Here is a 27328-nt window from a genome sequence, read left to right as displayed (position 1 = left end):
CGGGTACTCAACCTATCCGGATAGGGGTCCGGGCCGGCCGGATAACCGTCCGTGCCCTGACACCCAACCCACCAACCCACCAACCCACCAACCCAACACCCAACCCACTAACCTAATGCCCAACCCGCGTAAAATAAAAAAAGCAAACACACCCATGAATCGAACCGAAACCCAACAGACTCAACAGAACGGGATCAATGAACTAGCCATCAGGCCAAGACACCATCGACATAATCTTGGGACTTAATTTGTAAATATGCTTCTACTTCCATCACAAATATGGAAATCTGGAATCAAACTAATTTCAAGATTTTCGAGAAAAATTGTCGGGCACGTGTCAGTGCATGTGACTTTTGTCCGCTCCACTATGGGGCGTTACTAGGATTGCTCAACCTTGGTTGCCGACCCTCATACATTACAACATTGTTGTTTTGAGCTGGGCATCGCGGTCTCAGCGGTGGATACTCAGCGTCAGGGAATAAGCGCGCAGGGAGCTGATACGCTACTCGTATCCAACAACTGGCCTATCTATGAGCTTTGCAAATTCTTGGTCTAGACTTCGCTTGGATGCGCCGATCGTTTGAATGCTCTACTATTCTAGCCACCCAATGCAGCACGTCCTCGTACCGCAGGTGCAGGTGAGGCACTGCTCATTTAGGGGGCTGTGAATAATCGTCGTTCGGAAGCAGGCTTGATGAAACAGATGCTGGCAAATCCTTGGCAAATTGCTCCTGCCTTCATCACTACCCTGTTCATCGCAACAAGCCTCGCCAACCCGTGCATCACGCCTTTACGTGTTCCCTACTGCCGTGACACAAACCTAGCGCTTGAACCATTTATCGCACTCCCTGTACTCCCCGCTTCGCCACCTTCCTTCCATGGGGGATCCGACTTCCAAGTATTTGTGGGAACGACAGATACATGTCAAAACGGCACTTGTGAGTCACCCATCTAACTAGTTATTTCTCGAACGAGCCAGCGCTTAGGTCCTTTTGCCATCAAGTCTTCTGTCCTCCCAATTGGCGTTGTACCGATGGGGGTATATGCCTACGGTCATCTCCTTGAAACACTTTAGGAGTGTTCTGATCCGCTTCCTCAGTGCTCAGATGGCAGTGGGTGTTGTCAGCATGGTTATTACGTGAGTTCCCCATTTCGCTCAGGCTGTTTAGTGCGTCTAACTGAGTGTTTCTTCACCTAGTGCTCTGGGGGTACGTCGTAAGCCATAAAGTTGTGAGCACATGGACGGTTGTTCATCGATACATGATATGTCAGCTGCATCCCAAATGGCGGAGTGCCTTGTGGGACCGGTCATTATTGCAACCCAGGCAATTATGTGAGTCCTTTCCGTAGAAGCGGCCCTTCGTCCCGGTGTCGTTCCTCTAATGCTGCTCGGAATAGTGTTATCCAAATGGGTCTGTCGATTACATGAATCATAGTCTCCACTATCTCATGGTAAACCCATTCTCCAGTTGCATTCCGAACGGTGGGACTCCTTGTGGTACTGGTCATTATTGCCAACCAGGAAAAACATGCTGTCAGGGCGCCGGTTGTATGTGATGACACGCACCCCTTATAGTGTTCCTCATCACCCACGATGACTATGTCCATTGCAGGCTGTGACCCAGGGCACTCATGCTGGCCTGATACCTCTTGTTGTCCTACGGCTACGCCCCCCGCTACTTTAAGTCATACATCCCCTCCAATCCCCACCACACCTACCACCACACTACTTTTGCAGCTTTTCCATCGTTGCCGCAGCTTCGGCGGCCTCTGCCTCTGCCGCCTCCACCGCCTCTTCCACCTCTACCAGAACTTCAGCATGTGGTCCTATGCTCAACTATCCAGATTTGACGATCTTTTTCGGGGCAGTAACCGTACCGGCTCTTTCTCTGATTTGGCTATGAGATCGTCGAGTATTGTCATTCTTGTATTACTCTCAGTCTTGTGATCTGGGCTTGGAGTTTTGAACAACGGACCGGGCATCCCACATTTGATTCGTTGTATGATTATGATGTACATCTCCCCTGAAACCAACATTCACGTTAATAAAGGCTTCAAATGTAATTCCGCTCTGAGGCTATGGTTGTTCAAGGGAGGGCGCCCTCAAGGGCCTCGATCGAGCTCTGCTTTGATGTCCACAAAGGAACGGTCACACAGTTCCATGTGGACAACACGGTCCTCCACTTACTCCGTTCCGTGAGACATCCACGCCTTTCTGGTTTGTCAAGAGACGGCTAGCTCATGCAATCACTGCCAGATCGACTTCTGGGCAAATAATCGATCCGTGGCGGCGTAAAATGGTGCCCGGAAGATCAACGAGCTTCTGACTGATCTCCGGAGCTGACAGTAGCTGTCGGTCATGTCACTATGTTCACAGGCGAGGCACTTGTGGGTCGGGATGGATGTGTAACTCGGACTGCCGTTGTTGTACCTTGGATGAATATACAAAATTATATTGGCCTCTCGTCCTTGTATATTCAGGCTGCGTAGGGCCTCTTATGGGTTATACAATGATCCCCCCTATGAGGCCTGGCCCACAGGGTGACCAAGGTGGTCCTAATCGTGTTCAATACTGTAATCGCCTGAGCCGCAATTTTCGGAGGCTCGTCCACATGTGAATCCAGGTCCCTGTGGGGTGTGCGTTTCTGTCTATAGGTACACACTCTGGGTGGGAATATGGAGACACTCCGACTCCAGCTATCGAATTAATAGTTTACCGTCGGACAGGGTTCGAGTTGCTATAACTGGTCTTGAGATGTATTTCTTCCTTCCTACTTTTAGTATGATTCAACTCGACGTTGATGGAAGGCCCCTTTCTCGTCTGTAAGACTGCTCCTGGCTTTGTGAGCTGCAGTTGACATCCTGTTGCGTGCTGTTGAGTGCGTCATTGATGCAGTGGCTGGAGACCCACCGGTCCCCGATACAGGGTGTGGTCATTGTCACCTGCATTTTGATCCAGTATCCAGGTTTGTGGCTAGTAGCCTAGCGCAAACACGCCGGTCTCGAGCAGCAACTCCACTTCTCCCACAGTTGCTCTAGTAATCTCAACGCTAAAAGTCTCCCACTCCCACTGAAACCGCTTCGTCTACGGCCTTGGTACTTCGGAAGATCTACTTCGGGGATACCTCCGGAATAACCGATACGAGGTTAGCTATGCGTATGAGGTCTAACTCACAAGGCTCTGATCAGCTTTTGGCGCGCACGCTTGAATCTGCCTCGCAGATATACTGCTTTCTTAGCACGGGTACGGGTTTTTGTTCGACGGGTTTGTGCAAGCAGGATGCGGAAGCCCTGATGTTATGTCTTGGAGTGAAGAAAAAAGGCGGTTCGCACTCAAGCTTCGTGCGTGAACGGAAAGTGTAATTGTGTCTCATGAGATGACGTCACGTCAGGCGAATCGCCTATGGTAATTCTCAATATTTCATATTGCCCCGTTGCAGTGCCGATGCACTCGTATGTGTTCACGCCCACCGTAACACTCTTGCCTGGGAGCCCCTCATTCACATATTGGACTGTGATAAGTAAGCGACCGGCCAAGAGGGCTTCCATAGAGGAATCCGGTCTGATTGCAATGGGGAGTCGAACAATAATCCTCTGTGCTTCAGGCTTCCGTTCAATGGAATCTCCCCTTACTGAATTCAAATATAACAATATAACAATAAATTCAAATATGCGCTATTATTGCAGCAGGGCACGTGGTGATTTGCAAGATTAGCGAATGGAGTTCAGTATTATCCAAAGGCAGGGTTCGTCCCGTGGACCTTGATTGCCGATGACTTCAATTCCTGTCATTAATGGGCTGTGCCGATCCCAGTACAGTGTGGCTTGGGCGTCCATACCATTGATATGCGGTCAACTATACTCCCCAAGCATGAACTATTATCCTACAAGCGGTTTCAAAAAAGCTAATCTTAACATGACCCAAGTGGAACATCTTCCCTTTTTTGCGCTTAGAGCTTCGGGCACGCTCTACTCACCGAACGCTGATTGGTTGCGTCTTGCTCGCTTCTTGCTTTCTCACGTTCACGTTCTCCTTCTGGCCTTGATTTCATATACCACACTTATGTTGCTCTTATTCCAGCCAATCCGAAAATATTGTAAGCTAAGATTGTTCTTTAGTTTTCAGCCTCACTTCTTACAATAGCTACGTTACGAGGCAATTGTCATGACATCTTCCCTCCACGCTTCCTCGATGCCGCCACACGTACGAGCATTCCGACTGTGCCCATAAGTCCTGTCCTTGCGAACACAATTTTCACTACACATGTGACGCGGATTGATTGTGCACATACACAATTCCTGCACCAAATATGTACAGCACTCCAGCCCATGCACGTGAGACACTGTCTGGCGGACCAGGCTCATAAATCATCAAGCAAGGGTCATACGGATTCCCTTGCTGTCATCATCCTCAACCAGTCTAGGTCACTGGCATTCCAACGCGCATGCTAGAACTCGCCGTTGATATCGAATTGGACTGAATGCATATATCATATCCTTCCTCAACTTTCCATAAGCAGGCGGCGGAGGCCCCGTGGCTCTGGGTATCAGGGACTCACACGTGTATTGCGTACCCAAGCTCTCTTTCCTCTGCCCACTTGTCCGCTATCGACCATGTCATTGCAGCGAAGGGCTGAAGCTCTCAGGCAAAAGATCGATGATCTCCTCGTAGTGGGAGGTGCCATAGCGGTTCCAATCCTTCGGGTCGTCAATGATACGGCTGATTGGTGTCCCCCACTAAAAATAGCGACCGGAAGTGCACTCTCCATCCTCGATGAGGTTCAGGTTGGCAATGGTTTGTGATCGAGTTTGAATGAAAGCTCACACTAGTTTGCGCCACGCAGGGGTTCAAGGATAACAAGAATGAATGGGCTAGTTTTGGTCAGCACATAGTCGATACTGTAGCCGAGGTGATTTTAGCCATAAAATCTTATGATCCCTCAGTGGAAGAGGCAAAGCCGTGGGTGGAGAGTATTGCAAAGCTTGATGGGTAAGTTTTTGGTTGTCTGGGACACCGCTACTTACATTAAGTCCCAGCGCGCTACAGAAGATCAAATCCGAAATCGAACGCAGACTGAAAAAAATAGAGAAGCGACCGACTTTCATAAATGCCTGGTCTTACTTGAGAGACCCGGGAAGGATCGATGACCTAAAGAAAGATTTTGACAATGCATTGATATCGTTTCAGGTAGGTTTCCTTACAGTATTGTTCCATAATTATTCTGACATTTGGCCGATGCAGCTGAGGATGAGCCTAATAGGTGGTGCCAAATTAGCGGCTATGGAATGCCGTCTATGGGAAGACAAAATTCTCGATAGGCTCCGATTCCCACATATCGCCCAGGATGATTCCACTCAGGCATGCCTAGGTGGCACAAGGGCGAAACTCACCGAGCATATTATGACATGGTGCCACAACACTGGGGAGAGTGAGAACCGGCTAATGCTACTGACTGCTGTGGCCGGTGCCGGAAAGACTTCGATTACACTCACGATAGCAGAACGATGTGCTAGTGAAGAGGGTATTACCCTGTTACTGCATTTTTTCTTTAAAGCTGGCGAACGGTCACGGCCCGATTTTCTATTCAGTGGCATAGCTCGGGCGCTAGCAGAACGAGACCCGGTTTACCGCACTTTGATTATCTCTGCCCTTCGAAAAGACTCTTCCCTCCCAACAGCCCCACTTGCGAAACAATTCAAGCATTTGGTGGCTTCTCCTCTCCTCCATAAACCTCCACCTCCCAGCCATCCTATGGTCGTCATCATCGATGCTTTAGATGAGTGTGACAGAGAAGCTTTTGAGCCCCTTGCCGAAATTCTGAGGGAGGAAGTGCCCAAACTACCATCTTCCACTAAATTCTTTATCACATCGAGACAATTTAATCTAGTGACTCGCTTCCTTTCCCCCAATTACCCTATCGTTCATCTCACTATTGATCTCTCAGATGAGACAAACATAAAGGACTGCACTGCATACATACGTTCTCAGCTTCAAAAGCTGAGGGAAGTGCATCCGGATTTACGCTGTAATCTTCAGGATGAGGATAAATCGGTACAGGAGATCTCGGAACGTGCAAATGGCTTGTTTATCTGGATCAGCACCATCTTTCGCTATATGAAGATGACCAGTGAGGATCCTATGGGGACACTAAAGAGCTTGCTTGACACCAGTGCCAAGCGATCAAAGGTCCCTGCCGAGGAAATGATGGATCACTTGTACACAAACATTCTGAAGAGGTGTAATTGGAAGATTGAAGGTTTTGTACATGACTACCCCATTGTGATGGGAGCAATCTTCGTTGCACGGCAGCCTCTGTCCATTGCAAGCTGGGAACGAATTTTGTTACCTTTTTTGAAGTCACCTGTTCAATATACGTTGGCCGAACTTGCACCTCTCCTCTTGGGAGTCGAGAACCCTCACATTCCGGTTCGCATCTCACACCAATCCTTCCGCGACTTTGTCCTACATCGGCTCGATCCCGGATCAATCGATGTTGGTTGCAGTTTAGTGAATGTGAAGACCGAGAATGCCAGGGTTGCCCTACAATGTACCAAGATCCTAAACCATGGTCTTTCATTTGTAAAGGGCTTAGGGTGGATTGATAACATGTCTGAAAAGGATGAAATGCCGCACTTTCCTCCAGAGGACTTATCTGAGCACTTTCATTATGCATGTCGTCATATTGTCCATCACCTCAGTGGAGTCCAGGAACCATCAGAGGAGCTTGCTGGGTCAATTGGCATGTTTCTCAGTCACAAAGCAGCTTGCTGGGTGGAAGTCTGTGTGAGGATGGAGGGCTACATTAGTATCTCATCACTACCAGAGTGGGCTAAGGTATGTGTTATCAATTGTGTCAATGAAATTACCTCATGACCTTTCCAGTCGGCTGTTCTGTGCCAGTCAAAGGATGCTGTCCATGCATTGGCCAATGTGCTTATCCGACTTCAGCGGAATTTGAAATTTTTTTCAAGATTCCAGGAGGCCTATGAAGCAGCAGATGATTCTGTTATTCTCTGCCGTGACCTTGTTTCTCTGGACCCAAGGGCCTACACCCCGGATTTGGCCAAGTCACTCAACAGCCTATACAATGCTCTTTACAATCTTGGACGGCACTCAGAGGCACTCCCATTCATCAAAGAGAGCCTCAACCTCTATTGCCAGCTAGTTGTTGTTCACCCAGGATTGTACATCCCAGATTTGGCCAAGTCGCTCAACAGTCTATATAATGCTCTTTCCAATCTTGGACAGCACTCAGAGGCACTCCCATACATTGAAAACAGTGTCAAACTCCGACACCAGCTAGCTGTCATTAACCCTGGATTATACACCCTGGATTTGGCCAGGTCACTCAGCAGTCTATGTAATGCTCTTTCCAATCTTGGACGGCACTCAGAAGCACTCCCATTCATTGAAGAAAGTGTTGAACTTGGACGCCAGCTAGTTGCTGTTCACCCAGGATCATACATCCCAGATTTGGCCAGGTCACTCAACAATCTATATATTACTCTTTCCAGTCTTGGACGGCACTTGGAGGCACTCCCATTCATTGAAGAAAGGGTCAAACTCTATCGCCAGCTAGTTGCCATTCACCCAGTGTCATACACCCCTGGTTTGGCTGGATCACTTCTCAATCTATATTTAGCTCTTTCAAGACTTGGACAGTGCTCAAAGGCACTCCAGCTCATTGAAGAAAGTGTCAAACTCTACCGCCAGCTAGTTGCTGTGCACCCAGGGTCATATACCCCCAATTTGGCCTTGTCACTCAACAATCTGTATGTTGCTCTCTCCAATCTTGGTCGGCATCCAGAGGCACTTCCATTCATTGAAGAAAGTGTCAAACTCTACTGCCAGCTAGTTACCATTCATCCAGGATCATACACCCCTGATTTGGCCATGTCACTCAACAATCTGTACATTGCTCTCTCCAATCTTGGACAGCATTTGGAGGCACTTCCATTCATTGAAGAAAGTGTCAAACTCTACCGCCAGCTAGTTCCCATTCACCCAGGATCATGCACCCCTGGTTTGGCTAGGTCACTCCTCAACCTATATACTGCTCTTTCTGAACTTGGACAGCACTCAGAGGCACTCCCATTTATTGAAGAAAGTGTCAAACTCTACTGCCGGCTAGTTGCCATGCACCCAGGGTCATATGTCCCTGATTTGGCTGCATCACTCAATAATCTCTATACTGCTCTTTCCAAACTCGGACGGCACTCAGAGGCATTCCTATTCATTGAAGAGTGTGTCCAAATCTGGCATGAGCTGGTTGCTGTTAACCCAAGAGCACATGCCCCAGGATTGGCTAATTCACTCAAGAATCTACATAGTGCACTCTCCAATCTTGGGCATCATTCTGAGGCACTGTAAGCCTATCACAACCCTGCAAAGTGCCCATCCCCTATTGCTCTTCCATCATGCCCTCCTCTGTACCCACCACCAATCTTGCACCCATCAGTTGCCTCTGTAGTCCATCACTCAGTGGCACCAATAGTTTGTCCCTGTTCATGGCCCCACATTGGTGCCTTCTCCCTTCCCACCACCACTTTGGCTTTTCTTGCCACTCAGCCACACCCCATTCACTTATTGCTGAGCACCCATATGTCCTGTCCCTATTCATTTGCTTAACTTACTTTAGTGGCCAATATTGGCACCTTTGATCCACTCTTATATTGACACTTTGATCTGCTACTATATTGGCAATGTTGGTTCTATTCAGTCTGCCTCCCTACTTTGCCATCTTTTGTTTATTCACTTATTTCACTCCCATTCATTCCTTCACCCTCCATTTCCCTTGTCCTTGTCTCTCATTTAGTTTTGTCATGCTCATCACTCCACCTCCCATTCTGTGCTGGACCAACTGGTCCCTCTTGTTTTTCTCCCTCTCATATTTATACCTTGTAAAGTACTACCTTTGTACCTGTCAGGGGATGACTCCCAGGTCCCCATGACCCTCTCCTATGGCCCACAGCCTCACATGTAAACAGCCCTGTCCAGGACACAATCCTACTGTGGGTAAGAGATGAGAAGGAAGCTAACTTCTCATCTTCTCACAGTGACCACACTATAGTGGAAACTTCCAGAGATATCCGGTGAAGGAGCGGAGCTGGATCACCTTATGTAACCAGTTTCCTACGTCCAATAATGATATTAGAGTTTGTGCTGATTTGCATACTGACCGTGTTTTGGTTGCCAAATATATAATTGTTCACTGTCTAAACAACAATAAACACCCCCCAACGATCTCACCTGACATATAGATCGTCTACAGATAAAATTCTATATTGACTTTACTATGATTTCTAGTCAATATTACACCTAGATATACCACTTTTCAGTAGGACGTGATTTTCCTGATAATTTACTGAAGGAAAACTACTAATAAAATAATTCCGTAATAAATGTTACTCAATACAGGAGTGACCAAACTGCTCTTTCTATCGCTTAGAGTGCGTGCTAGTTATCTAGCAGGTTCAAGATCGCTCACTTTTCTCCTGTGGTGTGATAACCAAATATTACTGAGAGATTATTCAATTAAGAAGTCCCTCCACCAAATTCTCACTAATTCTCACTATGACACTTTTGTTCAGCTGTGTCTAACTGACCCTAACTCACGCTTAGAGTGATGTGTTAGTTTTATATTAGCTAACAACTAATATTTGCTTTTATCTTTTGGAGCAAACGAACCAACCACTGGTGAGGAGAATTAAACTTATATTTCTACCTGAGGTTTGAGAGGGGGCAGAAGCGGCGGCCTATTATGCTTTTCAGAGGCCTCTCTGCTCCCACGCCTCGCACTAGTTACATGTGCTACATTTGTATTATAGATAGTTCTAGAATGATATAGGGGCTTGGGCTGTGTAAGCTTAATAATGGACTTAGGACATGACTCAGCAATAAGTAATTCAGTTCTTTGTCTTTTGGGCCGATCTTAGCGGGGTCTTGTAGCGCTAAAGCTATGCTCTACACCGCCTTAATTACGAACGGTTATCTTTAGAAATGACTCGGCTATAAAGGAACTTTCTAGACTGTTCTCTAATTCACCCCTTTTTGTGAAGCCACATCATTACTAATGTTCTAGAGCTTTCCCAATTAATTAACTGATCCGCGGACTTCTGAATCACATTATGCTCATGATCCGAGATCCAGATCATCAATCATTCCTTTGTTCCAATTTATTTGAGCTTAAAATCAAAAAGTTTTGATGAATCATGGGAAAATATACAAGATCCATTCTTTTAGCATTTTCTCCTCTTCTGATGCGATCAAAAACTGTCCTCCCGCGCCAGGGAATACTCTGTCATATGGTATTCGGTCCGCCAGACTTCCGGGCGCCAATATATTTCCCTTGAGTCACATTACTTTTTATAAGAATTAGCAAATAAATATATATGCATTATAAGGTGTTTCGCCGTTTGAGCGATATCTCCGTCTGTTTTGAAGCTTTTAGAATGAAACAAAACCGTGGATAAAGTATAGAAACAGTCCTTTCAGATGGTAAAAAGATTACAGTCAAAAGCTTACTGGTTCCCGAGATATTTACATTTCTTTCCCAATGTTCCTTCTTATTCTGCTGTCTATGTGCTAATTTCTTGTTGTAGGGATATATTCTTTGAATATTACACCTATGCCAGGTTCTAGGCATGCTTGTAGTAGATTAAATCTCATGCTACATGGGTGTGGATAATTTATAATGATCTTCTAATGTCTGTCCAGTCTCATAAAGATCATGAGATCTGTTAAACATCTGAACTTGTCACCTGATTGTTGACTATTCTGATAGATCATTGTTTTATTCTTTGAATATTATTTCTCCTACACTGGAAGTCACATGAGGACAGGATCCAGGGACTGGAGCATGCAGTGCACAGAGCATGTGGCATGGGAAGCATGTTCAGGAAGTGCAGTAGGCAGATGCAGGTCTGGATGTGGGTCCGGGTCCAGGCTAGGTCAGGGTAGGTGCCCTGAAGTACCTTAGTTTGAATATTGACTAGAATACCCCCAAGTCCTCTCATCTCAAGTTTGTCTCTAATTTCACCCTCACTAAGTTTAATGTCACCACAAGGTTCCCTCTGCTAACCTGAAATACAGGATAGCCTAATGTCATGGACTGTTCCTGGAAGCTGTCCAAAAGCCTCCAGGTGGGTGTTGTGTGGAGCTTGAGGTTCTGGGTCATCCAACAGTAGGTAAGAGATAAGCCAGAGGTGGGGCAGAGCTCTGGGGGTGATGAGGGTGTTGAAGGGACTCAGCTTCAGCGACTTGGAGTGGAGCACTGTGTGCCTTATGTTACTGCATCCCCAATTTGTCAGGGGAGCTGGTGACTCAGCGACTTGGAAGGGAGTGCTGTGCCTCCATTTACATCTCTGGTGTTGTAACTGGGCACAAGAGCTGCCCAGGCAAGAGAGTAGGGACCTGGGGGTAGAGTCTGAATCGGGTCGGAAGGGGGGGAAGGAAGGGTAATGGCAACAGTGCGGATACTGTGCCATGGTCTGGGTGCTACTGACAACAATCAATAAAATCTCACAAAATAAGTACTCACTCCTGGTCACTCTGGACTATTGTCAGGAGTCAGAGATCTGTATCAATGTACTGGTCATGCTCTGGCATCACTAGAGTGGTCAAACAACTAAACTTCTTGGTGGGATGTCCCTTCTCATCCAAAATTGGCCATGAAGTCATGGCACCACCTCCGTAGCTGAGATGCATATGATGGCCCATGGTTCCACGAAACTGCAACCCATTCCGAAGCCTGAATCCAGCCAACATCACAAGTTGAACTGATCTGTTCAGAACTGTACAGACGGAGCAACTGGAGCATTTGCTCCAGTCTCATGCATGTTAGTTCATCCAAATTTGATTGCTTATGACCAGGGCCCTTCCTGTGAGGATGAACAATCTCACTGATCTTTTTGGCAGCTTTGTCAGTGGTATTTCAGGATGGGGGAGGGACAAATGGATGGGAGTGATAACAAGTTTGCACAGGGTTGTCGTGGCTTGCTGTTTTGCCAGGTGTCATATCCGTGCATACCCGACCCCGACCCGACTTCCGGACCTCCACCCTCTTCACCTCCGGAGTCATACCCTACCGCTGCTGTTCCGATACTCACCTCCGGTCCTGGCAACACACCTCCTCTCATCCCCCACGCCACCTCTGCTCCTCCTTCCCTCTCCTCCCCTATCTCCGTCCACTCCGATACTCACCTCGGACCGAACACCGCCCCTCTCGCCACCCTCCTACTCCGCTCCTCCTTCACAACACACCACCCTCCCGTCACCCTCCTACGCTTCCCCCGTCCGCTCCGATACTCACCTTCGGACCTGACAACTCTCCTTTCCGCCACTCCTCCTCCCTTACCTTTCCCCTCTCTCCTCCCTCTGGTACTCCTCCGCCACCCTCCCGCCAAGTTACGACCTTCCACCGCTGTCCCGTACTTCGTACTCGGACACCGCTCGTACCTTTGCTCCGAGCCTCCGTCATAGTCCCTACCTCGGACTTTGACTCCACCTCGGTCTTAGTCCATTGCATTGGTGACCTCATACTACGTAAACACCATTGCCAATATCCCTCGGACTTTCAACCCCGCCTCCGTAACCTCCGTAAGCTCTGCAACCCCCGAGCTTCGTGGATCGCCTTCGGCACTTTCGCCGCTTGTAATGTATCTCTCGCCTTTACCCCCCATCCCTATTTGGACTACTGCTTCCGCCCATTCTAGCCAGTTAGTCATCATCCCCACTTCTCCTCATCCTCCTGCCCCTCTGGGCCTCGCCCTCCTTACCTCCTTTCGGACGTATCACAGGTCCTGCCTTATGACCTTCAGTACCGCTCCGCTTCTTCTACCCTTTGTTCCCGTTCGGACATCTTCGTTCCGATTCGGTACCCTTTGTTTTCCTTGTGCTTTTGCCCCCTCCATTATATATATCAGCGCTTGTACATACTCGTTTTGGTTCAGTCCGAAATCGACCTGAAATGCCCCTTAGAGACTTCCTGCTCACCTACTGTGAAATTAAGGACCAAATGGACAAACAGCAATGGCACAGCGCTCCGCTTGAGTCGCTGAGGCCAAGGTCCCTCCACGCTGAGTCTCCGATTCCACTCCAGAGTCGTCTGTATCTGCCGGTTCTAACACCAGGCAAGTCTATTCCTGTTGCTTCATCTATTTCAAGTGGCCAACTCTGACCTGAGACACCAGTGCATTCCATGGTTGAACCCGATGAGTCCGGTATCCCATGTTGCGGACTCGGACAGGAGATGCTGATCTCAGACTCATCACAGTTTAGAGGTTTGGGGCTATCATCAACACTTCCACAACCACTGAGTGGAGCATCAGTGTCTGAGTCACTGATGATGATGGGGTTGTGGTTAGGGAAGTGGGAGTGGGAGTGGGAGTTGGGGGTGCCATGGTCAAAGTAGTCATGAATGGTGCATTTTTTCTTGTCAACTGTCGTTTTTCTGATCATCTCTTTGACTCTTTCCTTTGTAGCCCATTGCGCAGCAGTATGTTGATGCCGAGTCTGTTCCACTGGAATGCCATTGATGGTGGCTCCTGTTAGAACAGGCGGATTCGGACGACTCCGGAGTGGAATCGGAGACTTAGTGTGGAAGGACCTCAGCCTCAGCGACTCAGGCGGAGTGCTGTGCCATTGCTGGTTGTCCTGGGGGTCCCTAATTTCGGATCTAGCAGAGGGAAAGTCTCTTGGGGGCATTTCAGGTCGATTTCGGACTGAGGTTACAAGTTACTATGTACATTGTATATAAGGAGGGGTCCGGAATCAAAAGGAGCGAGGGTACTCCGAAAGGAGACAAAGGGAGCTGAAAGGAGGGGCAACACTGAGGGTCAAGGGTTTGACTCAATGGTGTTTCCCAAAGGAGGAGTGAGGGCCAAGGCCCAAGGAGGAAGGAGGGAGGATGGGAGTGGGGAATGGCCAGCTGACTGAATAGAAAGGAAGCAGCAGCCCAAATAGGAATGAGGGAGTATAGCGGAATTGAATGGAGCAATGCAATAGTTGCAAGGTCCAATGTAAGTCTGGAAAGTCCGAACTCGGAAGTTAAACTCCGGAATATTGGCAAACACAATTAAATGGAATGAGCTAACCAATACAATGGGTATAAGCGGAGGTGGGGTCAAAGTCCGAGGTCGGAGCTAAGACTGGAGGTTCTGGAGATGGAGACACAACCAGGATTCCGGAGCGGAGGTCCGGAGTTGGGAGCATAGGTGTTGCGTGCTCATCTGGGAGGTGTCGAGGTTGAGGTCGGACCTGGAATGTTCCAGAGTCGGACCAAAGGTGGTGTTGGAGCCGGAGGTGGGGTAACCTCTTGGAAGTCGGCAAGGAGGAGGTGATGGAAGGGGTGATGTTCGGTCCGAGATGAGTATTGGAGTGGACGGAGATAGGGTAGGAGAAGGACAGGAGGGTGGAGGTGGCATGAGGGGTGAGGGGAGGTGTGGTGTCGGGTCCAAAGGTGAATATCAGAATGGACAGCGGTAGGGTAGGACTCTGGAAGTCAGTTCGGAGTTCCGGGAGCCCAGAGCAGAGGTCGGGATTGTACGGATATGACAGCTCCAGCATAACAGACTGTCAGGGATGGCTCGAGGAAGGCAGAGGTGGCGGCGTAGCGCTCGGCGCTGGCAGCCCGGACGGTGGCGGGGCAGTGGGACTGTATAGTGGGCAGCCCTCACTCGGGCTTACGTCCCTGTGTGGCTTCTTAGGCTGAAGTGGGAAATGTATTGTTATTAGGGTGGGAAGCCAGACTAAACTAGGGTACTTGCCTGAAGCGGGAAATGAGAAGAAGGTTACTTCTTTGGTCCTGCTTTGGCTTAGTTTATATACATGTGTGAATGGGTCACGTGGAGGTGCCACGTTGAAAGAGGGCTAGCGGCTCTCTATGCCGACTAAGCTCGTGGGGCCAAACTCTCCAAAACTCCTACTTCTTGACTAAACTTCGCTACGCTCTCGATCCTTAAACTCCGTGTGGGTTCTCTGGGATTTCCGCAAGGTCCGGGCTCAGTGTCCACTACTCACTCGTTGTGAGCTAGATCACTGCCCTTATTCCTACTGTTGGAATTCCACTCACTCACACCCACTCTAGCGCGTCCTAGCACCTTAGAGAATTTGGGGGAGGGGAGAACTTCTTTTCAAAATCCGGTATGTACAAGATTATATCTAATAATTATTTTTAGAAAGAATAGATGGCAAATATTGGTGCCATATGACCTGGGTACCTTATTAGGCGAAATAATAAATAAGGGGTAACAGTATCAATAAAAGAATATTGATCAATATCTGAAATGATGGCAAAATATGAAAATAAAAGAAAATAAGCGATATCTCAATGGATTTACGGAATTATGAGCCGAAATTGGAAATGTGACTGAATAGAACTACTATGCAGCCAATGAGCATTTTTACCAATTTATTAGACGCCGTGGGAACGAGTGAGGCTGGAATTCTGGGTTGCTGCTTGAGATTCCCATGCCCGCACATACTCGTGACCTGCCGTGCCTAACTTGCCCTACACAGAACTCCGTCAATTCTCCACCGATTAGGACGTTCTTGGTATCGATGGGATCGTAGGAATTAGTACTATTTTTAGATACCAAATCCGTGTCGAGTCGTTGTGTGAATGGAAGGGGTTTTCTGAATGGTGGAAGCGGGTATCCGAGCCGGCTCTGCCCGTGGGCGATTATCCCGCCTACAACGTCACCCTCGGACGAAGCCGGGTTACCGCGGGTGGCTCCGCAGTCGATCCCGAGTGTTGGAGGGGAAGTACAAGTAGGAGTGCGCGGCGCGTCTGGCGTTGCGGTGCCCCTACGGGGTGCTCAGCGTTGGACGCATCCGTGCTACAAGGGTAGGAAAGAAAGAGAGGTCGTCTGTATAAAGATAGAAAAAGAGAAGAAGGAAAGGAGAGAGAATGAGAGGATGAGACAGAAGGAAAAGGAGGTGGCAGCGGCAGTGGCAGTGTGCCCTGACACAGACCTTGTTTCCCCCTATTGCACTGCACTGGTTTATTAGATGGGAAAGGGCCTTTTGAGACTGAGATAGGCATTCGAGTAGTGAGGTGTGTAGAGGGGTTACAGAGGTGTAGTCAAAGATTTCATCACAACTATCATTACCGGACTCACTTCCACTACTGTCACTCTCCAGGTGGACATTGAAATCATTTGTATCGGCACTGTCACATGCTGCAAAACCGTCCACTGCTCTATGCTGCATACACCCATCCTTGGATCCAGGTGCAGGGCTTAGACATTTTCTCTAACCAAATCACTTTCTGTTAATCAAAATTCCTTTTTTTTTTGCAAGGCAGTTCCTTACCTTCTTGGAGTACTCTCCAAGATTGTTTGCATGGTGGCGCTTCCTGCATATCAGCATGAACACACTTGGAGGGAAAAGGGAAGTGATCAACTTGGTTTCCTTTTTTGTATCCAGCAATTACCGCAATTCAGTTTCCGTGGTCCATACCGGCGAATTCTGAAACTGGTTCTTTTTTTTTTTTTTGGGAATTGGGTTTAGAGTTGAAAGAAATGTTCAATATATCATTATAAAGTATTTTACATTCAGTGCGACAGTAAGGACAGATATTAAAATTCCTGCACCAAGAAGTTACGAAATGATGTTAGTTCTACTGCCTTTAGCTCTCACATGAGCCCCAAAAGTGTTGAGGCAGGGCTTGAACGGGATGCAGGTTTTACAACAATTTGCATCTGGAAAGTGACGACTTATGAAAGTTGTCTATCTTAGATTGAAAGCGAACCAACATTCAATTGGAACAGAATTACTGGTTGAGCCAGGCACATGATTAGTAACATGATATAAACTGCCAACCCACAGGGGAAATCTTCCATTTTTGAATGTGAATCCATTCCCGAAATGGAAAATTTGAATTACTTTGCATAGCCACCTTGCCTAACCGCCGACTGCATGTGACGTGTGACCAGTAGTTGGTCATGTGAGTAAGCTGGCCTGGGAGAAATAAAAGATTTTGGGCTGTTCTAATTGGTGTTAGTGTATCTTGTCACTACCCACTCCGTCATACACCTCATGGCACAGATATGGAGTCTAAAATGATATCACACACACACACACACACACACACACACACACACAGTATACTGTCCCATTACGACCGTTGGTTCAGTCACATGTCACATGCAAATTGTGAACTGAACTAAAGTAGGCTTTTGTCATATCCATCCACAGCCATCGTCTTCCACTACCTCCGATCCTTCCGGACTACCTCTGCTCCTTCTTCACTAACCTCGGAGCTCCCATATTCCGCAATCACCTCCGACTCCCTCGATGGTCACCACCCCCTCTTTTCAATATATTACCTACACCTCCCTAAGTATGGAGCCCCGAAGGCCTCCAGACAGCTCCGACGTCTGCTAGCACACTCCTGCCCCTGGTGGGCAATTCACTTGCTTGCCCTGCAAGTCTACCTTCGGGCCTATCCCTCCTTTCCGTTTCTGGGTTATCGCCTGCCATTCCGCTAACTCCGTAACCCAACTTGTCGGTAATATTCAATCAGCTAATGTTTAACTCCGTGTCAGGGCACAGCCCCTGACCCCACACACCCTCAGGTACCCTTCCCCCATTTTCTCCTATTTTTCCCTTCACTGTTCCACAATCCCGCATGCATGCAGACCCGTGGGAATGTTCTGGGCAAGTTACTTGCCCAGAAACCATCACAGCCATGACCGTGGGAACTTTCTGGGCGAGCTGCTCACCCAGAATCTTCCCACGGGGGGGTGCCAATTATGGAAAGTCAGCAAAGAGCCGAAAACTGTATAGTTCTTGACTCCCATTTGTAGCGGCTTCACAGGAGGTTGAGAAGGTTACCCTTCTTCTCAACTCATTTCCTGTGAAGGCTGGGGCTAGCCCCCTCAGTGAGTTTGAGGATCTCGGACTGGGACTGGACACCCCAGCAACTAGGAGGATGAAAGGTTATCTTACTTGTTTTGGGGACAGTACATTCCATTCCCCTGTTTGCCTCAGGCCTCAGTAGGTCCGTCTAAACATAAGCTTTGATGAGCTGTATATTCAATGGGGTAGAGGTAAAGGCTACTGGGCCTTTACAACTACTCCGAGGTATATATATGTAAATTACATATCTTGGCACAAATAAATAAAGAAATAATAGCATCACTATAATCGGAATTATAGTGAAGTAAGGTTAATCCCTTACAGAGGATCTCCTTGGCCCTGTCATGGAATGAGGGCCGGACCCTGACACTCCGTTAGCTCCGCTCCGCTTGGCCCCACCATTCACAGGCCTGCCCTCGCTGTAACTATATATACTTAACTTGTACATAGGTGTGAGGCCCTGGCCCATGTCTATATTCTGCCCACAACATCAGTTGATGTTGTGTTGTCTAATAATTATGTCGCGACGCTAATTTAGCATCGCAGAAGCTTCTCTATTTATTTGTGCCGAGAATGCATTAGATTGTATATAAACCCTCGGGGTAGCTGTAAAAGGCAGATCAGCCTTTACTTCTACCCCATTAATATACAGCAAATCAAAGTGTATACTTAGACAGACAACTGAGGCCTGAGGCGAACAGGGGAACGGAATGTTACCGTCCCCAAAATAGTAAGATACCTTTCACTTTTTTATGCTCTATTCTCTTTTCCATTCTCGGCACCATGTTACCGGTGCCGAAACCCCATTTGGCAACGCGCGCATCGTTGGCCCCTGACAACGTGCAACTTCGATCAAGTTCTCACGCAAACTTGTTGAACAACTTGACACATCTTCTGGATGTCATGGAGATACAACACCAGGAGTACGTTGCAAGAGGGCTAGCGGCTCTCTATGCCGACTAAGCTCGTGGGGCCAAACTCTCCTAAAACTTCACTTTCTCTCTAGACTTCGCTCGACTCTCGATCCTTAAACTCCGTGTGGGTTCTCCGGGATTCCGCAAGGTCCGGGCTCAACTAATCTACTACCCACTCGTTGTGGGCTAGACAGTTGCCCTTATTCCTACTGTTGGATTCCACACACTCACTCCAACTCTAGCGCATCCTAGCACCTTAGAGAAAATGGGGGAGGGGAGAACTTCTTTTCAAAAATCCGGTATGTACAGGATTATAAGAAACAATTATTTTTAGAAATAATAGATGGCAAATATTGGTGCCATATGGTACCTGGGTACCTTATTAGGCGAAATAATAAAAAGGGTAACAGCAACAATAAAAGAATATCAATCAATAGCTGAAATGATGGCAAAATATGAAAATATAAGAAAATAAGCGATTTCTCAACGGATTTACGGAATTATGAGCCGAAATTGGAAATTCAGCCGGAGATAACTCTCACGCAGCCAATAAGCATTTTTACCAATTTATTAGATGCCGTGGGAACGAGTGAGGCTGGAATTCTGGGTTGCCGCTTGAGATTCCCACGCCCGCACATACTCGTGACCTTCCGTGCCTAACCTGTCCAATGCAGAACTCCGTCAAATCTCGACCGATTGGGGCGTTCTTGGTATCGTCAGAATCGTACGAATTAGGACTATTTTTAGGTACCAAATTCCGTACCGAGTTGTCGCATGAATGGAAGTGGTTTTATAGTCGTGAAAACGGGTATCCGAGCCGAGTCTGTGCGTGGGCGATTATCCTGCCTACAACGTCCAACGCTCCCGCCAACATGGCCGGCCCCTCCACTGGCTGTAGGGCGGAAGACGACACCACCTCAAGTGATGGTGGTGATCTGGGCCTGCAAGGGCCCAGGGACGTGTCTCACCTATATGAGAGATGTTGACGAAGTCACAATGTCTGAAGCCCTCGCAGCTGAGACTCTTGTGGCATACGTCCCAATGTGCGCGTCGCATCCTCCATCCCCAACCCACTCCCTTGTGTCTGAAACGGCACGAGTACTAAGAAATCGCATCAACCAAGTCGACGATGACATCGCCGACTTGAGGGGCGATGTCCATAACATGAATACCCAAATCTCTGGGAATAGTGATAACATCACTCGTTTAGATCATAACATCATTAAGGTGGAAGAAAGACTTAATGAGAAATTAAACGAAATTCTCTTTGCGCTCTCTTGACGCGACGAGCCAAAGCCACCCGCAGCAATGGTGGATAACCCACCTGCAAACCCTCCTGCAAACCCATCAACTGGTGGGGATCCTATCGTCGTCTCTGAGCAGACGAAAAAAAACCCCTGTTGAGGTGCAAGCACCCCAAGAGGTCCCTGTAGTCCCCGTTAATCAAATGGGTCAACCAATTATTGGGGTCCCAGCACCTGAAGGAACCCCCACTGTCACTGCCATCGTCACAGAGGCGACAAGTTCACGCCCATCCATCGAGGTACAAGAACCTGACGGACAATTTGTTCCCATCTTTAGTGGAACTAAGCCACCTACCCCATTGATGGCACCAGTAACCACTGACGCCAAGGGGAAAGGTAGGGAGATCGACCCAGGACAACTGGCTGGATCGTCGACTGTGGGGGAGAGTGGAGCTTCTCCACTCCAATTCAGGCCAGGCTTCGTGCCCGCGCCGTTCATTCTGTCGTCGCAACCCATGAACAGTGGGGTGAAAATACCATGCGTTGACGCTACTCAAATGCGTAATTTCCCTCCCGACCACGGAAGAAAGAAAACAGTGCCAATGAAGGCCACTGTGGAGACAATACAGGAGGAAGACGGTGACGCGGAAGTCACCAGTGTTCCGTACGATTATTACACACGGAAAAAACACCCGATCTACATCCAGGATCGTGTAGATGACATTGGCGGACAGCCTGCCAAGGTCAGACCTATCTTCGCTAAGCATAGTCTCAGCGAATCTACTTTCGACTTTAACGCCCGTCTGGATGCAGATGCGGCATTTGTATACAATGTGGGTCGTGGGGCAAACGGTGAAGACCCCGAAAGACTGTCCCACGGCACAGCACTCAGACGGGTGCTGGATAACTACCACCGATTCTCACAACCACCTGCGGCTCCAGAAGGGAGCAAGAGGTGTGTAGACCAAGTTAGGTCTAACTCAGGAAGAAGGCCCCACCGTCCGAATGGGGATGGTGATGACAAGGATGGTGGCGAGGGTGGCTCGTCCTGGCCCAACCCACCATTTCTTGACCCATTTGGCACCGAAGTAAAATGGGAGCCTTCATCCAACTTTCCAAATCACTTGTCTGTATGACCCAGTTTGTTTGACTCAACCATGCATTCATACACAGCACCTGCGGCACGAGTAGTGCCTGATCCATCTGAGTTCATGACTCAGCTTCTTGAATCTGCACACCGAAGTGTAGAGGTTCTAATCCTGCAGCCACTGCCTGCAGATGTACGCCCAGAACTGCTCAAGAAGATGCAGGGACTAACTCCGACCATCAAATGGTCTGGAGAAAATAACTCAAAGATATTCCACCACTGGCTGCACTCCTGGCTAGCCTATATGTCGTCGTGTGGGTGGAAGGGTGAAGCTTGTGGCGAGTTTCACGTCCACACTTTGACAACCACCGTTGAAGGCAAGGCACAAGACCTCCTAATGCACTATATATGCATTGGAGTGCAGAACGGGGTAACTCCCCCATTCTGGGATCTACTGGAGATCCTTATCTGCACCTTCATCAAGAAGTCTGCAGCAGTAGCATCCACGAAAGCGTTCAAAACGCTTTCATATGATTCCACGAAGGGAATCAAACACTTCTATAATCAGCTGTATCGTACAGCTGAGGAGATGATCACGCCTCCTGACCAGGCAACGTTCAATGAACGTTTCCTGAATGCCATCCCAGGCGAAATGCGTCAGGAGATGGTTATGCACCACGAAATTTCCATGGACTACACAATGAAAGACGAGTTGTGGACCGCCGTGCTCCACCTGGACTACGCGTACGATTCTATTAAGGCGATCTCTGTGTATCATAACGACTCGCAGGTGCCAACTGCGCCGAAAACGACGCAAAAACATAATACCAATGCTGCAGCAGCACCCAAAAAGGCTGCTGATTCCTCGTCTGCCAAGAAAGTGTACAAAAACACATTCAGGGGAAACACGTCAACTCTGAAGAGCGGACAATGCTCGACCTTCCGTGCAAGCTATTCGCTGGCTCCAAAAACAGAAAAGTCGACGTCATCTACAGTGACGAAATCGACGCCATCCTTGGATAAGGATGGGAAACCGCGTTGTTATAAATGCAGGAAAGTAGGGTATCAACATGATTGCCCAAATCATGACAAGCCCAAACCACGCATGTACAACATAGCCATCGAGTCTGACGAGCAAGACCTACAGGACTCGGAGCCTGTAGAAGAACCGGAAGGTGTTGGAGATCCTGCAGAGGTGCAGGACTATATGGCCGATGATGAGGCGTTCGACGATAAACTTGTGGACGACCCGTATGACCCCAACCTCCTCACTGAGGCGGAGGAGGAGTACGTAGAGGTGGATGCCGACATGTTCATTGGTGCTATGACGTTTGTGGATCCCACGGACGAAAACTTCTCCATTAAATTAGCATCTGCTCGGCAAGTGGACAAACTGCCATCTGATGAGCAGATAGTAGCTGAGCTTGTTGACAATGCAGTAAAATCCTACAAAAGGGATGGCGTAGTACCGGTCCCAAAATCTTCATCCAACAAACTGTCAATGCACAGTGTGGCGAGTTCTTCAGTGCCTAACAAGCTTCTGAAGAAAATCCCACCAATATTCGACACGAAGTTTAGAATCTCGTGAGAGGCAGGTAAATACCCTGAAAACCGCAGCACCAACTTAAGGCAGACGCTCACCGGCGAGGTTAACATCGCCGGGGTAAACGCTTTTGTCCTATTTGATAGTGGCACTGAAACAGATGCCCTATCTCCAGATTTTGTCTGAGCAGTACACATTCCACTGCTCGAGTTGCCAAACCCCTTGGTTCTCCAGATGGGGACCAAAAACAGTCGTTCTTGCATAATGTACGGCACGAATACTCCCGTAACCATTCACAGGGTTACTACTACTCACTATTTTGACATCGTCAACATTGACCGCTACGACGCCATTCTTGGAGCTCCTTGGCTGAATGCCAATGGAGCGTCCCTCAATTTCGAATCTCACACCGTCCACATAAAGACAGGCGACATCAAAATGTTTGATGTCTTAACGGAACGGGGTAAAACCTCCGTGGGGGCTGCTGCACACGGTCGCCCCAAACTTCCCCATGCACCGAGATCCGAACTGCCATCTAAACAGACAGCATGACGCAATATGGCGAAGGCTGAAAACCTTTTGCCACATGTCCTTGCCATGTCTGCTCAAAAAGATGCGGATACCTCCCAGTGGCCCAATCACTGGCCAAGCCCGAGGTCGAAAGACCTCAGGCTTCCCAACTGTTCCCATTTAGAAGGGCTGCCAATGACAGACCCTGAATTCGTGCCACTCAGGAATTGGTGGCGTGAACGTTTCAAGGACGTCATGGCACCAGCCCCTGAGGTCCTACCTCCGTTCAGGGAGGTTAACCACCAGATCAACTTGATTGATCCGAATAAAAAATATATAGAAAGAAGGGCTACATGCCCTCAAGCCCTCGAACCGCAGCTTCAAGAAAAGATCGCTCATTATGAGCGAGCCAAGTGGTGGGAACGCAAGGCAGTCGTGACAGCTGCTCCACTTCTTTGTCTTGAAAAGAAGGACAGTTCTTTACGGACTGTAATCGATGCGAGAAATCGCAACGCGAACTCTATTCTTGATGTCACGCCCATGCCTGACATGCATTTCATCATGGATAGTATGGCTCGGGTAACTTATCGATCAAAAACCGATATGACAGACGTGTACGAACAGATTCATATCGAACTAGACTGCGTACAATACACAGGGATGAGTACCCTGTACGGTACTTTCATATCGAACGTGCTGCAACAAGGGGACTGTAACGGCCCTTCCACATTCCAGCGCGTTTTGACTTGGATCCTAAGGGACCAAATCGGTCAAGCCGTCCATGTATGGTTCGACGACATCTTCACTGGAACTACGACAGTGAAGCAACACAACGAGAAATTCTTGTGGATATATACTTGTCTAAAGGACGAGAAGCTCTATGTGAGCCCAAGAAAATTTGAGCCATTCGCCCCCATACTCAACATACTGGGGTGTAAAGTGGACTCAAACGGAATCCATGCAGATTCCAACAAACTAGACAAAATAAGAAACTGGCGGACGCCAGAGAACCACACTGAGGTTCTTCGATTCCTAGGTCTCATTGAGTACCTAGCAAAATTCCTGCCCAACGTCAGTGCATACACTGGACCGTTGCAATCCATATGTACCAACCATATGCTGTTCCACTGGAGCGCCCTACACGAAAAATGTTTCGCGCAAATCAAAGTAATCGCGTGCAAGATGCCAATTCTAAAGCCCATAATCTGGGATATACCAGATTCAATTGGTTCAGAAGACCAAGAGAAGTACTGTGTCTGGGTGATCACCGACACCTGCCCCGCTGGCATCGGGGCCATGCTCGCACAGGGTGAGGAATGGCAAACCTCTAACCCTGCTGCATTTATGTCGAAGAAATTCACCCCGACTCAATGGGCGTATTTCGCCTATGAGCTGGAAGCTCTAGGTGTTCTGGAAGCGCTCACCAAATGGCTCGATGAGCTGACTGGTGGGCGAAAATTCACTGTGGTCACTGACCACAAGGGGCTTACCTACTTCAAAGAGAAGAATCACACTGCGCCGCGTCACATTTGTTGGCAGAATTTCTTTCACGGTTTCAATTGTGACATCGTGTATGTACAGGGCCACACAAACAAGGTGGCTGATGCCCTGTCGCGATACTATGAATCCTCGTCAGACGAGGATGTCCACTACGACGATTACGTATCCGCAGATATACGGATTGATAAAGAGGGCGACGACCTGCCCTTGGTGCGTGCTGAAGAAGCACGAGAATTATTACACCTGCACAGGTTAAAACTGCAGTGCATATGCCTGGGTGCATCTCACTCTATCGGAGACGCTCAGGAGCCACGAGATCTCGAGGCATCCGAGCTCGATCCCCCTGACAATTGTCAAGGGAGGAGGGAGCTTTCCCTCGAAGATGTACTGCCGCCATTGGCAGAACTACGTCCTCATGTAGAGGACAAGGCTTTCATCGCGAGTGTGAAAGATGGCTACTCCAAGCACACTGCTTGGAAAGGGATCCTCGCAAAACCTGAGGATTTCCCTAAGTTCTCAATTGTCGATGGCCTAATTTTTCGTCTGAATGATTCAGGTGAACCACAACTTGTCCTCCCTGAATCTATTCATAAAGGGGAGAGGATTACAGGCATTGCGATTGAGCACGCACACCGAATCCTTGGTCACCTTGGCATCAAGAAGACGCTTGAGTACATATGCAAACACTACTGGTGGTCTTCGATGTCAAAAGACATCGAGAAATTCTGCACATCCTGTGGGACGTGCCAGATGACCAAGAAAAGCAAACTCAGATATCTGGGACTGCTTCACCAGCTCCCAGTCCCTGAGAAACCTTGGGAGTCAATCACCATGGATTTCGTCGGACCATTCCTGACGAGCCTGAGTTATAACTACCTTTGGGTAGTTCTGTGCCGTCTAACGTGCCAGGTTCACCTAGTGCCTGTGACGACCCAGGTCAAGACAATTGAGCTGGCACATCTGTTCCTGCAACATGTTGTGTGCTTGCACAGCATGCCAACATCCATCATGTCAGACCACGACACGAAGTTTACGTCTCAATTTTGGACTGAGTTACACTGACTAATGGGTGTTAAACTCAAGTTAACTACCGCGTTCCATCCTCAAGGGGATGGCCAAGCAGAATGAGTGATCCAGACAGTGGTCCAGATCCTTTGGTCATTCGTCTGACCCGATCAGCGAGATTGGGCTGTGCATATACCCATGGTAGAATTCGCATTGAACTCAAGTGCAAATAAATCAATGGGATTCGCCCTGTTTGAGTTGGTATACAGATACCTCCCACAGATGACCATGTCTCTGCTGTCATCCGAATTGCCGGGGGTAAAATCCTTTGCCCAGCGGGCCCTGGACAACATCCAGGCCGCTCACAATGCTATTATTAAGAGTCGTGTAGAACAGGCTATCCAGGCGAACCGACATCGGCGCCCTGATTCCCCCAAACTGAAGAAAGGGGACTATGCATATCTTTCAACAAAAGATCTGAACCTCCCCAAGGGGAGGGCGCATAAGCTGTTGCCAACTTATATTGGCCCCTACGAAATACTGGAGGTATTTGAGGACTCATCAAACTACATCCTCAGGCTTCCCCCAGTGTTGACGCAAAGAAATATCTTTGCAAAGTTCCACATCTCACGGCTCGCACCTCATGAGCCAAATGATTCTGTGCGGTTCCCTGGGCACGCCGTAGAAGTATTTTATGACTTTGGCGATGACCCAGAACGGGAATACCAGGTTAAGGAAATCGTCGACCATCGGTGGGATGACAATAAGTCTTTATGGTTCCATGTCCGATGGGGACTTGGTGACCTTACTTGGGAACCCTTGGCCAACATAAACAATCTAATTGCATTGGATGACTACCTAACGGTACAAGGGGTAGAGAATGTCAAGGAACTGAACCGTCAACGACAGGATCAGATGCCGGACAATAGATCCAGTGGACCATCATGACCGCGGCATGAACGTTGCCTACTGGTCCAATACCAGCGGATATCAATGCCTTATCATGGCCAACTATGGCGTTGAAGCCATGAGTTGCCTAAACTGGCAAGTCCGGGAATATCCGAATAATATCGGATAGATGCGACGAAAGCGGGATCAAGTCCTGCTTCCTACCATCAAATTTGAAATCGCTCAAATGAACGCGACTGAATCCCCCCTCGCTGATTCTTCCCTCGACCTTTCCCCCATCAAGGAGGCCCTCATAGACTCCAGTCCAAACTCCCCACCTGTAAGTCCCACCACGGATGCTGCCATGTCGTCGATGGACGACAACTCCACAGTCACTCAGACTGTCACCCCTGAAGCGCCCAGCACGGGCATTTTAACCCCAAAACAGGACCATTTGGTCCTGCCCACTTGCATAAGCGCGAGTGAGAAATACCCCCACCTGCCGCATTCCACGCAGACAGGGCTCGATCAACTCGAAATGATTACGGAAGTCGTGTGGGCCTGTATCGAGAAGAAACTCAAGAAACATAAAGAGACTACGTTCGAAGACGAACATAGGAATGATGAGCTCGATGAGCTCAGGAATAAGTATGAGATGCTGCAGAACAAGGCCGATGACCTGTGTTCTGAAAACGACCGTCTTCATCGACAGGTCGAATCCCTCCGAAAGGCCAACGACGAACTCAACGAGGATGTCTTTAGAGTCACATGCACAGC

The 27328-nt window shown here is 48.4% G+C and overlaps 3 protein-coding genes across 3 annotated transcripts; all 3 read left to right on the top strand.

Moving 5' to 3' along the window:
- The first annotated feature begins 563 nt into the window (after positions 1-563).
- On the top strand, positions 564-2175 carry EI90DRAFT_555598 (uncharacterized protein). Its single transcript, XM_039067787.1, has 9 exons — positions 564-638; positions 690-938; positions 1004-1039; positions 1100-1138; positions 1199-1208; positions 1273-1333; positions 1399-1412; positions 1470-1513; positions 1710-2175. Exons 2-9 carry the CDS (start codon positions 695-697, stop codon positions 1946-1948), a joined length of 687 nt encoding a protein of 228 aa, XP_038908286.1. The 5' UTR covers positions 564-638; positions 690-694; the 3' UTR covers positions 1949-2175.
- Positions 2176-3723: 1548 nt separating this feature from the next.
- Positions 3724-4533, top strand: EI90DRAFT_555502 (uncharacterized protein). The gene is made up of 2 exons (XM_039067786.1): positions 3724-4097; positions 4157-4533. Exons 1-2 carry the CDS (start codon positions 3773-3775, stop codon positions 4450-4452), a joined length of 621 nt encoding a protein of 206 aa, XP_038908285.1. The 5' UTR covers positions 3724-3772; the 3' UTR covers positions 4453-4533.
- Positions 4534-4614: 81 nt separating this feature from the next.
- EI90DRAFT_3136697 (uncharacterized protein) lies at positions 4615-8371 on the top strand (the record flags this gene model as incomplete). The annotated part of the gene is made up of 5 exons (XM_039064808.1): positions 4615-4785; positions 4845-4990; positions 5038-5188; positions 5243-6835; positions 6884-8371. The coding sequence occupies 5 exons, from the start codon at positions 4615-4617 to the stop codon at positions 8369-8371; spliced, it is 3549 nt and encodes a 1182-aa protein (XP_038908284.1).
- Between the last annotated feature and the right edge of the window lie 18957 nt (positions 8372-27328).

This window comes from Cantharellus anzutake, assembly GCF_015039405.1.
Source record: "Cantharellus anzutake strain C23 chromosome Unknown EI90scaffold_168, whole genome shotgun sequence".
NCBI lineage: Eukaryota > Fungi > Basidiomycota > Agaricomycetes > Cantharellales > Hydnaceae > Cantharellus > Cantharellus anzutake.
Note: the sequence above shows the minus strand (reverse complement) of the source record. Positions and strands in the feature narration are given on the sequence as shown.

Bases quoted from the DNA above. Each gene is read 5' to 3' on its own strand.
- EI90DRAFT_555502 (XM_039067786.1), top strand. From the start codon at position 3,773: ATGACTTCAATTCCTGTCATTAATGGGCTGTGCCGATCCCAGTACAGT. The intron at 4,098-4,156 runs GTAAGCTAAGAT...CTACGTTACGAG, and splicing joins CCAGCCAATCCGAAAATATT to GCAATTGTCATGACATCTTC.
- EI90DRAFT_555598 (XM_039067787.1), top strand. From the start codon at position 695: ATGAAACAGATGCTGGCAAATCCTTGGCAAATTGCTCCTGCCTTCATC. The intron at 939-1,003 runs GTGAGTCACCCA...TTTGCCATCAAG, and splicing joins TACATGTCAAAACGGCACTT to TCTTCTGTCCTCCCAATTGG. The intron at 1,040-1,099 runs GTATATGCCTAC...CCGCTTCCTCAG, and splicing joins TTGGCGTTGTACCGATGGGG to TGCTCAGATGGCAGTGGGTG.